The 15,340-nt window shown below is 40.5% G+C and overlaps 1 protein-coding gene across 6 annotated transcripts in view; it reads right to left on the reverse strand.

Annotated features, from left to right (window-relative positions):
* Ccdc15 (coiled-coil domain containing 15) overlaps positions 1-15,340 on the reverse strand; it is a 77,646-nt gene that overhangs the window by 8,672 nt on the left and 53,634 nt on the right. For all 6 annotated transcript variants that reach the window (NM_001191912.2, XM_087563082.1, XM_087563080.1 and 3 more), the window contains 3 exon segments: positions 545-699; positions 2,192-2,340; positions 2,750-2,926. In NM_001191912.2, the coding sequence (NP_001178841.1) occupies positions 563-699; positions 2,192-2,340; positions 2,750-2,926 (463 nt within the window). In that variant the 3' untranslated portion in view covers positions 545-562.

Genomic DNA, 15,340 nt, shown 5'->3' on the forward strand with positions numbered 1-15,340 from the left:
CTTCAATGTCACTGAATGAAAAAAAGAGGCAGTCATTTAAAAAGTAAAAGAGATGGGAGGAAATTTTTCTTTAAAAAAATGTATGCCAAATTCAAATTCTTCTCCTCTCTATTCTTATATAAAACTAGAAAAGCCAATGGCCCTATAGATGGCCGTTAAAGTTCAGAAGTCTGTTTCTTTTCTCCCTCTTCCAGACACTTTCAGTACTGTCAAGATTCCAAAGCACAATTTCAGAAGGATGATAAGATAATGTCAAAGATTTCTCATGAGTTTCTCTAATTAAAGAAAAAGCTTAAAATACATTTTTTAAAAGAAAAAAAGTCCAGCAAAAAAAGTAAGAGAAACCTTACTTTTCTAATTACTTTAAAAATAACAGGTCCCACAAAGGTTTAAACCAAAGAGACAAGTTTGCAGCTTTTGATATTGGTCCCAAGGCACATAGACAGTTAGGTGGACTTCCTTCCAGATAGTATATCATATACATTTTAACAGCCTTTCCTGTATAATTTTTGTGGTTGACTTTAAGTAAAGGTGGAAATACTACCAGTCATCGTCACTGACTTCATCCTCTTACTGGAGACTTTGTTTTGAAGTTCCGTCTATGTGCAGAAGCAAAATTACGAATGGCATTTCGAAGAGTTGCGTTCCCCTCAGAGATATCAGAAGAATTGATGACCGAATGCAATGCCCGATTATATGCTGCAAATGAAGGTTTGCACAACAATGAATAAAGTTAGACTCTAGACAGCTCTCCTACTTCTTTTTCCTATTGGCACTGCTTCATTACCCAAAATGCCACAGGCACTCATTCCAGCCACTGAATAAATATTTATTGAGTGCTGACAAAAGAGGCTAACCCTCTGTGAGGAAAGAACGGAGATTATAGAAAATGGCAACAAGTGAAGTTGTAGTAAAAAGTGCTTCCACACCACAGGCATATATACAATGTCACCCCAATAGGAAGATGAATATAAACGAACAGCTAGGGAACCCCGGAAAGCTGTGAGAAGCTGTACCGTTTCAAGTGGGCTTTTGAGGGATAAACAGGAGGAAAGAAAAAAAGCACTATAGGTAGAGAGCTAAGTGTATGAGATACAAAAAGTATAAGAGGAAGTTTGATGAGGCTGGAGTGTGGCCTGAGACTAGGGAGAAGTATATAAAATGTCATGCATTTCATACTGTCATAAGAAGCTTTAAAGTAACTCATAGGACCGATAAATTCATATCACACAGATGAAGCATTTTGAATGTCAAATATTTCAATGTTTATGTTTATGAGGCTGACAGAGCCTTGACAAATCAATACTTACTGCTGGGCAGGAAACACGAGTAATTACAGAAAGGACTCCCTCAATCGTCTCTGTCTGCGGCTCTTTTTTTTTTTTCCGGAGCTGGGGACCGAACCCAGGGCCTTACCACTGAGCTAAATCCCCAACCCCCTGCCTGCGGCTCTTGATAGAGCTTCCCATCCTAGTTGGTGTCCCCAGCAAAACTGACAGTATAATATGGATATATGCTTTTAAGTCTGTATTAGACGGCATTAAAGTATGGCGATAACAGACTCCTAATTTAGCCATAAAGGACACACTTTTTTTTTTTTTCCCCTCAAGACACGCTCTCTCTGTGTAGCTTTGGCAGTCCTGGAACTCATTCTGTAGACCAGATTGGCCTGAAACTCAAAGAGATCCATCTAACTCTGCCTCCCTCCAAGTTCTGAGTTTAAAGGCATGTGCACTATACTGCCCAGCGAGGACAGACTCTTAAAGTGTTCAATTAAGGGGAAATCTGGAAACTAAGTCTTCTTCTTTTTTTTTTTTTAAAGATTTATTTATTATAGATGAGTACACTGTAGCTGTCCTCAGACACACCAGAAAACGGCATCAGATCTCATTACAGATGGTTGTGAGCTACCATGTGGTTGCTGGGATTTGAACTCAGGACCTCTGGAAGAGCAGTCAGTGCTCTTAACCGCTGAGCCATCTCTCCAGCCCGAATCTAAGTATTCTTATATTCAGTGTAATGAGCTGGAAACGCTTCTCCATCATAAGCAGGACCAGTGAGAAATGAAATTAAAATAATTTTCACTGTCTCATATATTTGTTCTCTAAAGGTATAAATAAAATTCTCTTAATTATACGTAGATGTTTGATTTTAATTGTTATTGCGACTTAACTATTCCTTAAGGACTTACCTCTATAGTTTTTATAGAAAATGCAATTGTTGGCACAGGTGTCAGGATGAGCATCCCAAAAATCAGGACCACAACAGCACAGCGGAGGTAAAGTGATATTATAAAGCTTCATTTTCTCCTGGACCTGGGCTCGTAAAGCTTCTACATATCTATGGAAATACAGTGCAGTCAGGTAAGTCAACTATTAGGAGAATAATATGCATATACCTGATTTTATAGCCATATTTCTCTCCTCTGTACCTCTAGTTTTCCTGTGGGACATGGCACTAGGAAAATATGGTACGAGTCCCAACAGGTCCGAGTCAATCATTGAAACGAGGAGCAGTATGAGAAGGCATACAGTGTCTCTGACTTTGTATTTTTTGAGACAAGATTTCTCTGTATACTTCTGGCTGTCCTGGAACTCAGAGATGTGCTTGCCTCTGCCCTCTGAGTACTGAGATTAAAGGCATGGGCCACCATCACCAGGCTAAAGCAAGCCTGTTGAGGAATATGAGAAAACCTACTTTCTACTAGGTCTCTTCCAGATCCAGAATTTCCTGCAGAACGTTAAGTCACCTTACATATTCTTTCTCTCTCTGTTGCTGTTTTTCTCTGGCTCCTTTTATTTCTTGCAGCTGTAACTGAGCTAACACATCACTTATGTTCTCTTCTGAACAAGGTTCTTCAGGACAGTTCACTCTTAGGAGTCTCTGCTCTTCAGCGTAGCGCTCTTGTTCTTTCCTTTTCTTAATTCTGAAAACAAAACAAAACAGAATTAGAATTTTCTAAAACTGTTATTTAAAATTAGCTTCCTGATCCAAGTAACTCAAGAAATGCCCTCAAAATATGAGAATTGCAAAATCAGTTCATCAATCTAAGAGCATCTTCAGAAAGCATTCATGTTGGCTGACGTGAGTTTATCTTCTAATCGCCTATATAAATCCATTCTCAAAGGGAAATGAGAACTTGTCAGTAAAACATTTAATATAAGAATCCCAGCATAAGGGGTTAGGGATTTAGCTCAGTGGTAGAGCGCTTGCCTAGGAAGCGCAAGGCCCTGGGTTTGGTCCCCAGCTCCAAAAAAAAGAACCAAAAAAAAAAAAAAAAAAAAAAAAAAAAAAAGAATCCCAGCATAAAAACAGGCTCAGGCTAAAAGTACATATGCCACTACCAAAATGGTGTAACAGGCCAGGTTTGTCCTCATACCAAAGAAACTTAAAATGCATATAAGGCCAGGTAGTACTGACTCTTGACTTTAATCCCAGCACTAGGGAGGCAGAGGGATCTCTGAGCTTGAGGCCAGCCTGGTCTACAGAGCTAGTTCTAGAGTAGCCAAGGCTATATACAGAAACCCTGTCTCCAGAAAATGAAAAAGAAAGAAGCAAGTAAGATAAAATAGCAGAAATAACAGCTTTCAAGACACTGACATCAACTAGGAAAACACAGTAGTCCCTAATAGATGAGAAATAGAAAAGTAATTGCTATCATTGCCAAACAGTTAGTGCCTTCAATGTTTCTAGACAACAGCACTGGGGAAATTCAAATGTAACCTGGTTAATTCCCCGAATAAAACACATTTGTAACAGCAATACATTTGCCAACCAAAAGGTCAAAAATAAATCATAATGTTAGATATTGTCTTAGCTAGAATGTCTACTGTTGTGATAAACACCATGACCAAAATCAACTTGAGGAAGAAGGGTCTATGTTTTATCTTACAAAGTCACAGTCCACCAATGAGAGAAGTCAGGGCAGGAACTCAGGGCAATAACTGGAGACAGGAATCAAAGCAGAAGTCATGGAGGAATGCTACTTACTGACTTTCTCCTATCTTGCTTAGACTGTTTTCTTATATAACTCAGGCCCACCTGTCCACAGACTACAGTGAGTTGGCCCCTCCCACATTCATCATTAATTAAGAAAATATGTCAAAGACTTGCATACAGGCCAGTCTTAACATAGGCATTTTCTCAATTAAGAGTCCCTTTCCTGGGATATGTTTGTGTCATGTAGAAATGACCTCTCCCCACCAAAACAAAACCCTAACCAGTACAAATATCCAATCAACATACGGTGATTTGAATGAGAATTGTCCCTATAGGCTCATAGATTTGAATGCTGGTCACCGGGTAGTGGAACTATTTTGAAAGGACTAAGGGGTGTGGTCTTGTTGGAGAAATGTGCCACTGAGAGTGGGCTTTGAGGTTCCAAAAGTCCTATACTGGGCATCACAGTGCACACCTTTACTCCTAGCACTTGAAAGGCAGAGGCAGGGTTGGGGATTTAGCTCAGTGGTAGAGCGCTTGCCTAGCAAGCGCAAGGCCCTGGGTTCGGTCCCCAGCTCCGGAAAAAAAAAAAAAAAAAAGAAAGGCAGAGGCAAGTGGATTTCTCTGAGTTTGAGGCTAGTCTAGACTAAAGAGTGAGTTCTAGAACAGCAAGGGCAATGTAAAGAAATCCTGTCTCCTAAAACTGCCAAAATAAATTATAGATAGATAGATAGATAGATAGATAGATAGATAGATAGATAGATAGATAAACAGACAGACAGACAGATAAACAGACAGATACATAAAAGCCCATGCCAAGTCCAGCGTGAGTAAGTCTGTCTCTGTCTCCCTCCTTCTCCTTCTCCCTCTCCCTGTCTCTACCCCACTACGGATCAGGACTCAGAACTCTCAGCTTCTGCTCCAGTGCCTGCCTGCATAATGCTGCGGTCCCTTCCATGATGATAATCAAGTAAACTTTGGAAACTGTAAGCCAGCCCCAATGAAATACTTTCCTTTATAAGAGTCACCACAGTCTTGTGTCTCTCCACAGCAATAGAACAGTGACTAAGACACAAGTATGCAAAGGAGGCAGGGAGAGAACACATAATGAGTAGAATCATCAAACAAGATCAACTACAACCGGACTGTTGGGTTAGAATTACACAGAAGAACATTTACATAGTCACTACAGAAATATTATGTATGTTCAAAAATAAAGATCATCTGGGCATGGCGGCATAGATACATCTCAGCATTCAAGAAGCTGAAGTGTGAGGATGATGCCAAGTTTGAAGCTAGCCTGATCTACATAGTGAGTTCCAGGTCAGACTCCATTACACAGTGAGACCCTACATTGCACAAGTTACATGAAAAAGATGGAAGTCAATCTTCCAGGGCTGAAAGCTACAGTTTCTGAGTAAAAGAGACAGTGAACATGACTTTGTCAATACAATTTTGTCAGAGATGCAAATCTGAAAACAAAGATAGAAACGCTAAGGTATATCACAGCAAAAGCAACGCAAATGAAAGAGCATAGAATTATTCAGATCGAAAGTCAGGTAAAGAAATCCAAGAGCCATTTATGCAAAGATGAAATACAAATGGCACCATTCACCATACCAAGGAAATGCAAGCCAAAGTTACAAAATAAAATAAAATTAAACAAATCTAGCCAGGCTACTGGCGCACTAGCACTTGGGAGGTGGAGTCAGGTGGATCTCTGAGTTTGAGCCCAGCCTGACCTACAACATAGTGAGTTCCTGAACAGCCAGAGCTATGCAAAAAGACCCTGTTTTAAAACAAATAACAAAAAGATCATCTAACATCCATCAGAATAGTTACCACTTAAGAAAAAAAAAAGTAGCTGAGGGCACCTCAGTTGGTAGAGTGCTTGCTTAGCACTCAGGAAGCCTTGTGTCCATCATGTAAAATTGGCTGTGGTATGTTCCTAGTTCTGTAATCCTAATGTCTAAGGGACAGAGGTAGGGGGCTCAAGAGTTCAAAGCGAGAGCGAGAGCGAGAGAGCAAGAGAGCGAGAGAGAGAGAGATAGAGAGAGAAACAAGGTAGGCTTGGTAGTGCCTATCTGTAACCCCAGCTTCCTGAGAAACTTAGGAAAGTGGAACAGACATTCAGGTCCAGCCTAGGCAGAGAAAATCTTCTTGTGCAGTTCTTAATGGGATTCAAATGACAGGCCACTATGGAAAACAATTTGAAGTCTTTTTAAAAAATAAAAGCATGAAGCTGGAAAGATGCCTCAGAGGGCAAGGCACATTGGCTTTTCTTCCAGGGGATCCATGACCCATTCCTACCATTGACATGGTGGCTAACAACTCCATTTACAGGGAATCTGACATTTTCTTCTGGTCCCTTGGGTATAGTATGTACATGTTGTGCATACATACATACATACATACATACATACATACATACATGTAAAACACTCATATACACTAAATGAATAAATAAAAACTTAAAAATAAAATAATTTTAAAGGATATACTATACCTGAGTAAAAGAAAGCATATATATGTAAATATATAAGGTATAGGTCATATACATGTGTATATGATATCAGTGCCAGTGTATATTTCAGAGAAAAGAAAATGATAGATAAAAAAGGAGATCTAAAAATGTGAATGCTTCACTCCTTCGTTAAAAGGGGAACAAGAATACCCTTGGCAGGGAATAGAGAGGCAAAGATTAAAACAGACACAGAAGGAACACCCATTCAGAGCCTGCCCCACATGGGGCCCATACATATACAGCCATCCAATTAGACAAGATGGATGAAGCAAAGAAGTGCAGGCCGACAGGAGCCAGATGTAGATCTCTCCTGAGAGACACAGCCAGAATACAGCAAACACAGGCGAATGCCAGCAGCAAACCACTGAACTGAGAATAGGACCCCCGTTGAAGGAATCAGAGAAAGAACTGGAAGAGCTCGAAGGGGCTCGAGACCCCTTATGAACAACAATGCCAAGCAACCAGAGCTTCCAGGGACTAAGCCACTACCTAAGACTATACATGGACTGACCCTGGACTCTGACCCCATAGGTAGCAGTGAATATCCTAGTAAGAGCACCAGTGGAAGGGGAAGCCCTGGGTCCTGCTAAGACTGAACCCCCAGTGAACTAGACTGTTGGGGGGAGGGCGGCAATGGGGGGAGGAGGGGAGGGGAACTCCCATAAAGAAGGGGAGGGGGGAGGGGGATGTTTGCCCAGAAACTGGGAAAGGGAATAACACAATAACACTCGAAATGTATATAAGAAATACTCAAGTTAATAAATAAAAAAAAAAAAAAAGGAGATCTACCATACACTTTTCCCATACACTGCTTCATTACATAAGTCTGACTGCCCTAGAACTTAAGATATGGACCACAGTGGCCTTGAATTTACACAGTTCCACTTGCCTCTGCCGCACAATTAAAGCTATTGGTATTAAACATCACAATGGGCCTATATCCCGAACATTTTTAAACCTAAGAGTAGACATTAAAATATATGTAGGGTTTAGGATATAGTTCAGTGGTAAAGGGCTTGCATAGTACGCATGAGACCCTGGGGTAAATCCACAGTCCCACACATAAAGAAATATATTTTGGGATCTGAAGAGATGGCTCAGCAGTTAAGAGCACTGGTTGCTCTTCCAGAGGATGTAAATATAATTCCTCACACCCACAAAATGGTTCCCAAAAATCTGTAAGTCTAGTTCCAGGGAATCTAAAATATTCTGGCCTCCTTGGACATTAAATATACAAGTGGTACACAGATACATATGCAAGCAAAACACCTAATATATAAAATATTTTTAAATTTTATGTTTATGTTTTAAATGTGTATATAAATATATATGACTATGCATACACATATACGGTAAAAATTCATAGAACTATAAAAAATATTAAAAAATTAAAATATATGCAAAAATTAGAGACCTTAATTACTGACAGAAGAAGTCAGAAAAAAAAGATACAGTAGAGTCTATGAACCAACCTAATTGACATTTATAAAAATATTGTAAGATATTGAGAGTAATATCTATTTTTCTACTACGAAGGTCTTGAACTTGAAAGCTTTACCAAGATAGACAATACTCTAGACCGACAGTTACAATCCCTGTGTGGGGGTCAAACAATCCTTTCACAGGGGTCACCTAAGACCATTGGAAAATACAGATATTTATATTACAATTCATAACACTAGCAAAATTACAGTTATAAAGTGACAACAAAAATAACTTTATGGTTGGAGTCACCACGACGTGAGGAACTGTATTAAAGCATCACAGTGTTAGGAAGGGTGAGAACCACTGCCTTAGACTATAAAACAAATGTCAACCAATTCAAAAAGATTCATGTAACACACAGCATATTTTTTGATATGATCAAATAGAAATAAATTAATACTTAAAAACAGACAAACATTTACAAAACCAAATATATTTGGGAACTACATGATATACTTCTAAATAACTCATGATCAAAAAGAAGTGGCAATTAGGAGGAATTTTTAACTGAGTGAAATGATATACCAGATAAATCCAGTTAAAGAATATTTTAATAGGAGACTGGAGAGATTATCAGGGTATAAGAGTAATGGCTGCTCTTCCAGAGGACCCATTTGAATTTCTAGCAGCATCCACATGGCAGCTTATAATTGTCTATAATTCCAGTTTCGGGGATCTGATGCCCTTTCTTTCTTTGACACCAGGAACACACATGGCACATAGACGTACTTGCAAAAAAGTATCCATACACATAAAATAAGATTTTAAAAAAAGTACACAGTAGTAAATTTTTAGCATTAAATACATATATTAGAAAAATAAAAAGGTCCTCAGATCAAAGACCTTAGCTTCCACCTGAAGAAATTTACAGAGAAAAATCAAACTCAAGATAAGTATAAGAAAAGAGTATAAGTATAAGAAATAAGTATAAGAAAAGGAAATAATAGAGATCTGAAATAAACTGACGAGTGGAAAACAAAAATAATAAAAATAAACTGAAATGAAACTTCTCTGATAACTGTTGAGTCAGTCTGTGAGAGAAAAGATACAAATTATTAATATACAAATAAAATGATATCATTACAGAGTCTACTGAAATATTGAAAGCTCGGGACAATTTTGTGCCAATAAGTCTGACAACTTTGGTGAAGTTACACTGTGAAAGGTATACATTACTTACAGTCATTTAGTAGCAAGAATGGAATTATAGCTAAGAAGTTTTTCACAATGAGAAGTTCAGAGTCACAAGCAAATTCTACCAAAGGCTTCAGAAAACAAGCAAGCCAGCTGTCAGTCATCCAACAAGACTGAAGAAGGGACAGTACTTCCCCACTTGTTCCCTAGCATTAGCATTGGCCTCAAGGCCAAACAAAGCCCCAGATATCAGGAAAACAAAAGCACAAGTTAGTACCTCTCAACACACATAGAATGAAGTAATATATTTTATCTATTTTCTTTTCTGGAGCTGAGGACTGAACACAAGGCCTTGTGCTTACTAGGTAAGCATGACACTACTGAACCACCACAACCACCACCACCACCACCACCACCACCACCACCACCACCACCACCACCACCACCACCACCACCCGTCTATTTTGTCTATTTCTGGTCTATTATGACATTGTTTTGAAATTTCCATTTATGGTTATTGACAGCATATAAGAGCTTTAAATACCAATATGCGCTGCAACCTCACTAAACTTCTTTTCAAATTCCAGTGGGTTTTTACAAAATGATCATGTCATTTTCAAATAAAGGCAGCTTTATTCCTTTGTTTAAATTAGATTGTTTTATTTCTTTTCCTTGCTAAGCTGCACCAACGAGAACTTACTTTCAGTATGACTTGAATAGATGTGACAAGAATGGGCAGCATCTGATTTGGGAAGAAAGCATTTAGTCTTTGATATGAAATACATTAGCAGGAAAGTTTACCAAAATCTTTCCAGTTTTTGAAAAGGTTTTTTTTTTTTTTTTTTTTTTGGTTCTTTTTTTTTTTTCAGAGCTGGGGATCGAACCCAGGGCCTTGCGCTTCCTAGGCAAGCGCTCTACCACTGAGCTAAATCCCCAACCCCGAAAGGGTTTTAAATAATGTAGCTTTACTCCCTCTCTTGCTTCATCCCTTCTATTGTATTAAATCAAATTCTGGTCCTGGGGTACAACCCACTCGGTAATAAATATGTTGCCCTCTTAATATGCTGTTTGATTCTCTTTGCTCAGAATGCTGATAGAAGTGTGAGCAGTAAACCTGTGCGCATAATGCCTCAGGTGGACATAAAGGAGTGGATATAATAAATTCTACTGGGAATGGAACTAGAGGCAATTCATACTCCATTCCTACAAATAATTTGTCTCTGTTTTTTTCATGTCCTGTGACTATGCAAGGCCAAACTTAAAGGATACATTTTCTAGACTGGATCCACTTCTTATCTGTGGCTTTTCTTTGCTTGCAGTAATACTGATACAACCACTTTGAAAAACAGTTTGGCAGCTTCTTTTAAGACTGAAGCACACACCTATGTCATTTGCCAGGTACTTAGTCAAGACAAGGCATACTATAAGCATACTAAAGCTTGCTTACACATTTCATTGGAGCTTTAAGACCAAGTCAATGCCGGTTTACAAAGCTTCAAAGTATGAGATGACTACTTGGTTAGGGGCTGAAGCTCCTTTTCCAACCTGAAACTCCTCAGAGACTTAAGGAGTCTACTTTGCTTGTGTTCTAAATGGAACAAAACCTAAATGACAAACATCCATACAAATGTTTACTGGAGAGAAATTTTGTGACAGGCTCCATGTGTTGCAGGATGGCCTGGAATTCCCTATGTAGTTTCCTTTCTGTTGCTGTGATAAAAGTATCTGGTCCCTTGTTAATGAGAAAAGACTTTATTTTGTCTTACATTTCCAAGTCACAGTCCATCATAAAGGGAAGTCAAGGCAGGAAGTCAACCCGGAACCTAATTATCAGAAACTATGAGGAATGCAGCTCGTCGGCCTGCTTACCTGGCTCACTCTTAGCTAGCCTTTTATACAGCTCAGGCTACGTGCCTGAGGGACAAGTGCCACCCATAGTGGGCTGGGCCTGCCTACATCAATTAATAATCACAATTCCTCATAGATACACCCACAGACCAACCTGATCCAGGCAAATCTTCAATTAAGGCTTCTTTCAAAGAAGTCCAGGATGTGTCGAGATGACATTAACTAAGGCTAACCAGGATGCAAGGGATGACTTCTGGCACCCTTGTTTTTTCCTGAGTGCTAGAGTCACAGGTGTGTACTATCTCACAGTTTCTGTAGTGCTGCAGATCAGACCCATAGGGAGGGGTGTGTGTGTGTGTGTGTGTGTGTGTGTGTGTGTGTGTGTGTGTGTGTGTGTGTGTGTGTGTGTGTGTGTGTACACTATCTCACAGTTTCTGTAGTGCTGCAGATCAGACCCATTGGGAGAGGGGTGGGTGTGTGTGTGTGTGTGTGTGTGTGTGTGTGTGTGTGTGTACTATCTCACAGTTTCTGTAGTGCTGCAGATCAGACCCATTGGGAGAGGGGTGGGTGGGTGTGTGTGTGTGTGTGTGTGTGTGTGTGTGTGTGTGTGTGTGTGTACTATCTCACAGTTTCTGTAGTGCTGCAGATCAGACCCATAGGGAGAGGTGTGTGTGTGTGTGTGTGTGTGTGTGTGTGTGTACTATCTCACAGTTTCTGTAGTGCTCCAGATCAGACCCATAGGGAGAGGTGTGTGTGTGTGTGTGTGCGCGCACATGCTAGGCAAGCAGTCTATATCCCTAGGTGAGCTATATCCCTAGCTAGTCACTGTAAGTTTAAGCTTACTGTTGAGAAGTACCTCTTTGGGAAAACCACAAAAAGCTCTTCTGAAAAAAAAAAAAAAAGAGTAATCTTGAATCCCCAAAGCCTCTGTTGGACATACATGAAGAGACCACTGTTGCTTCCATACTTCCTATGGATAGATAGATCTAATGGATCTGGGCAAAGTAAACTTTAAGTGTTCTGGAAAGGATTCATTGCCAGTAAGAATCATTCTTTAGAAGACCAAATAAAGTGTTGTTAAGGATCTTGGCTGAGGTTGATGCCCAGCTTTACGGTTGGCATTTAGGGATCCAAAATTTAAGTGCAGAAAATAGCTATAGATTGCAGAAAAAAAAAAAAAACTTGAAAACTAGAATTTGAAGTGAAGCGTAAAGCTCTGCCAACTTCTGACAGACTTGTTGCAAATGACCAGGAGTTACAATCAAGAGGTGAACAAAGGACACAGTGTCTTGGTAAAGAAATCATCTGCTTAAACTGCTGTGAACACAGTTGAGACGAAGGACTTACAACATTATAAGAACTTAGTTCATGAAGCAGCAGCAGGTTTAAGAAGACCTTGCTTGTTTGTTTTTCCCAGGATCTTATTATATGGCTTAGTCAGGGCTCTAACTCGCAGTTCTCTCTACCTCCTCCAGGTACAATTCTCCCCTCCTCTACTAATTTCTTGGTACCAGACATCAGGCCGAGGGACATGCACAAACTAGGTAATCACTCTTCAACTCAGCTAAGCAACAGTCCGAGTCCTTGGCTCCATATGTGAAAGTATTACTGTGGGAAAATGCTATCAAATAGTACCATGTACCAAGAGATATATATTTCATAAAAAGAAGAGTCAGTTAATGGTACTGTTATCTTACTGTAAGAAACTATTATCCAGGTATCTGCAGAAGACCAAGGCTAGTCTGAGCTCCACAGCAAGTTCTACCCCAGCTTGGACTACAAAGTGAGTAAGAGACCCTGTCTCAAAATAAAAATAAAAGTAAAAAAGAAAAATTGCCTTGGAGCATTGGAATGGCTCAGTAACTATCACTCTGATAAGTCAGCAGCTATTCACACAAGAATGGGAGATTTAACAAATAAAAAGATTACAATTTGTTACTCGGGTGATTGTCAACATTTACTAAAAAAAGAATTTATTTGAGGCATGGTCTCACTCACTATGTAGCAGAAAATAGCTATAGATTGCACACACACACAAAAAAAAAAAAAAAACCTTGAAAACTAGAATTTGAAGTGAAGCGTAAAGCTCTGCCAACTTCTGACAGACTTGTTGCAAATGACCAGGAGTTACTCTAGATGGCCTAGAACTCACTATGTAGAACAAGATGGCCTCCAGTCACAGAGATCTTGCCTAGTGTTAGGATTAAAAACATGTCACTGTTCCATGTAATCAAGTATTTTAAATGAAAGTGTGTGTGTGTGTGTGTGTGTGTGTGTGTGTGTGTGTGTGTATGTATGTATGTATATTAGAGTGAGCCTGAGACAACTTTCACCAGGCCCTGGAGACCCTGTTGGGGAGCAAGCTCTAGACAACCACCAGTCCAGCACCCCGCAGGCCCTAGGCAGCACACCATGTCTAACACGAACCCTGCCAGATAACCTCTACCTGGGGCCGTGCAGTCTGGGCAGGGAATGCGCCCTAGCCGATCCAGTCCAGTGTGGGGTGGGTGGAAATGGGGAATAGAAAAGATGGGGATGTCAGTGGGGTGGGTTACTGTGAGAGAGTCAGCCCTGCCACTTGTCTGCCATGCAACTACAGTGTCGAGAGGAATGCCCTCTCCTACTCTCACTTCCTGCCATATTCCACAGGCCAGAGAACTGGCCCCACGGCCATGAGAGCAAAAGACCTTGCCCTACCCCTCATGGGCTGCAGCACTCAGGAAAGAGCACTCTATATCTTGATTGGGCAACACAGTAGAACTGACTCTGGTGGTTGGGGATGGTTGTGGGTGAGCCAGTCACTCTGACAGTATAAGATGAGACCTGGCCTGATGGTTTGGACACGGGTGAGCCAGCACCAAGTACACGAAAGCTGGCTCTGTCCTTTGGTGGCTGCAACATTGGTTGAACTAGGCAGGGCAGTGTGGAAAGTGTGCCCTGGAAGTGTGGGTGCAGGAGAGCAGGCGAGCTAACCAGCTCAGATATCTCCCAGGCTCAGATTCAGTGCTTTGTGTTGGCCTAGTCCAACATGTACCCTATCTATGAACTGATGGAGCTCATGAAGAGGTCAGTCCTAGAGATCCAAAACTACAGGATCTCCATGACACAGGGCAACACCAGGGTATCTGAGAGGAATACCATGAGATTCCGGTATTGACAGTGTAGCAGAAGCCAAAGGCCTCAAACCAGACCAATGACTCATTGCAAGTGTGGACAAAAGGGTATACTATGGGACACACTGTGACACACTATAGCTATCATGTGATGGTTTGCTTATGTTCAGTTCAGGGAGTGGCACTATTAGAAGGTGTGGCCCTGTTGGAATAGGTATGGCACTGTATGTGTGGGCTGTAAGACCCTCATCCTAGCTGCCTGGAAGTCAGCCTTCCTCTAACAGCCTTTAGGTGAAGATGAACTTTCAGTTTTGCCTGCACCATGCCTGCCTGGATGCTTCCATACTCTTGCCTTGATAACAGACTGAACCTCTGAACTTGTAAACCAGGCCCAATTAAATGTTGTCCTTATAAGTGTTGCCTTGGTCATGGTGTCTGTTCATAGCAGTAAAACTCTAACTAATATAGAAGTTGGTACCAGGAGTGGGGTATTGTGATAAGCCTGACCATACTTTTGTTTGGAAGAATGTGGATTTTGGGACTTTGGATTTGGAAAGCAGTGGAATACTTTAAATGGGGTTTAATGGGCTATCCTAGTAGGAATATGGAAGACTATGTTACTGAGAGTGGTCTGAATTGTGTGGACTTGGCCCAAGAGGTTTCAGTGTAGATTTTCAATATGTGGCCCAGAGACTGTTTTTGTGGTAATTTGGTGAAGAATTAGGCTACTTTTGCCCTTGTCTGAAGAGTCTACCTGAGGCTAAGGTAAAGAGATTTATATTAATTACACTGACAAAGGAAATCTCAAAAAAGCCCAGCAGAGACTGTTCTCTGGTCAAGTCTCAGGAAGAGCATCATAAACAAGCATAGCAAGCTAAGAAAAAAAAATATAAAATATATGGTTCGAGTATTAAAGGGGCACCAGGAAGTGAAATGGAGCTGAATCCACTGTTCCAGGATATTAAATTGAATTATGGAGTAATGACTTTGTGGTAAGATTCCACCCAGCTAAATTTAGGTCCAGGTATGGTCGTACAAGCCTTTAATCCCAGGAGGCAAAGACAAGCAGATCTCTGAGTTCAAGTCCAGCCTAGAACAGAACAAGTTCTAAGTAAAGAAAAACTGAAATCCAGGTTTGGTGGCCCACCTTAGGAGACGGGCATGCAGATCTCTGAATTCAAAGTCAATCTACAGAGCAAGTTCCAGGACAGCCAAGCTTCGGCAGTCAAGGAACTGGAAAACAGAAAGCTGATGGTAATGTAATAGAACAAGGGGGCTATGCTCCTGCCCCAGGAGG

This window comes from Rattus norvegicus, chromosome 8 (assembly GCF_021556685.1).
Source record: "Rattus norvegicus strain SHRSP/BbbUtx chromosome 8, alternate assembly SHRSP_T2T, whole genome shotgun sequence".
NCBI lineage: Eukaryota > Metazoa > Chordata > Mammalia > Rodentia > Muridae > Rattus > Rattus norvegicus.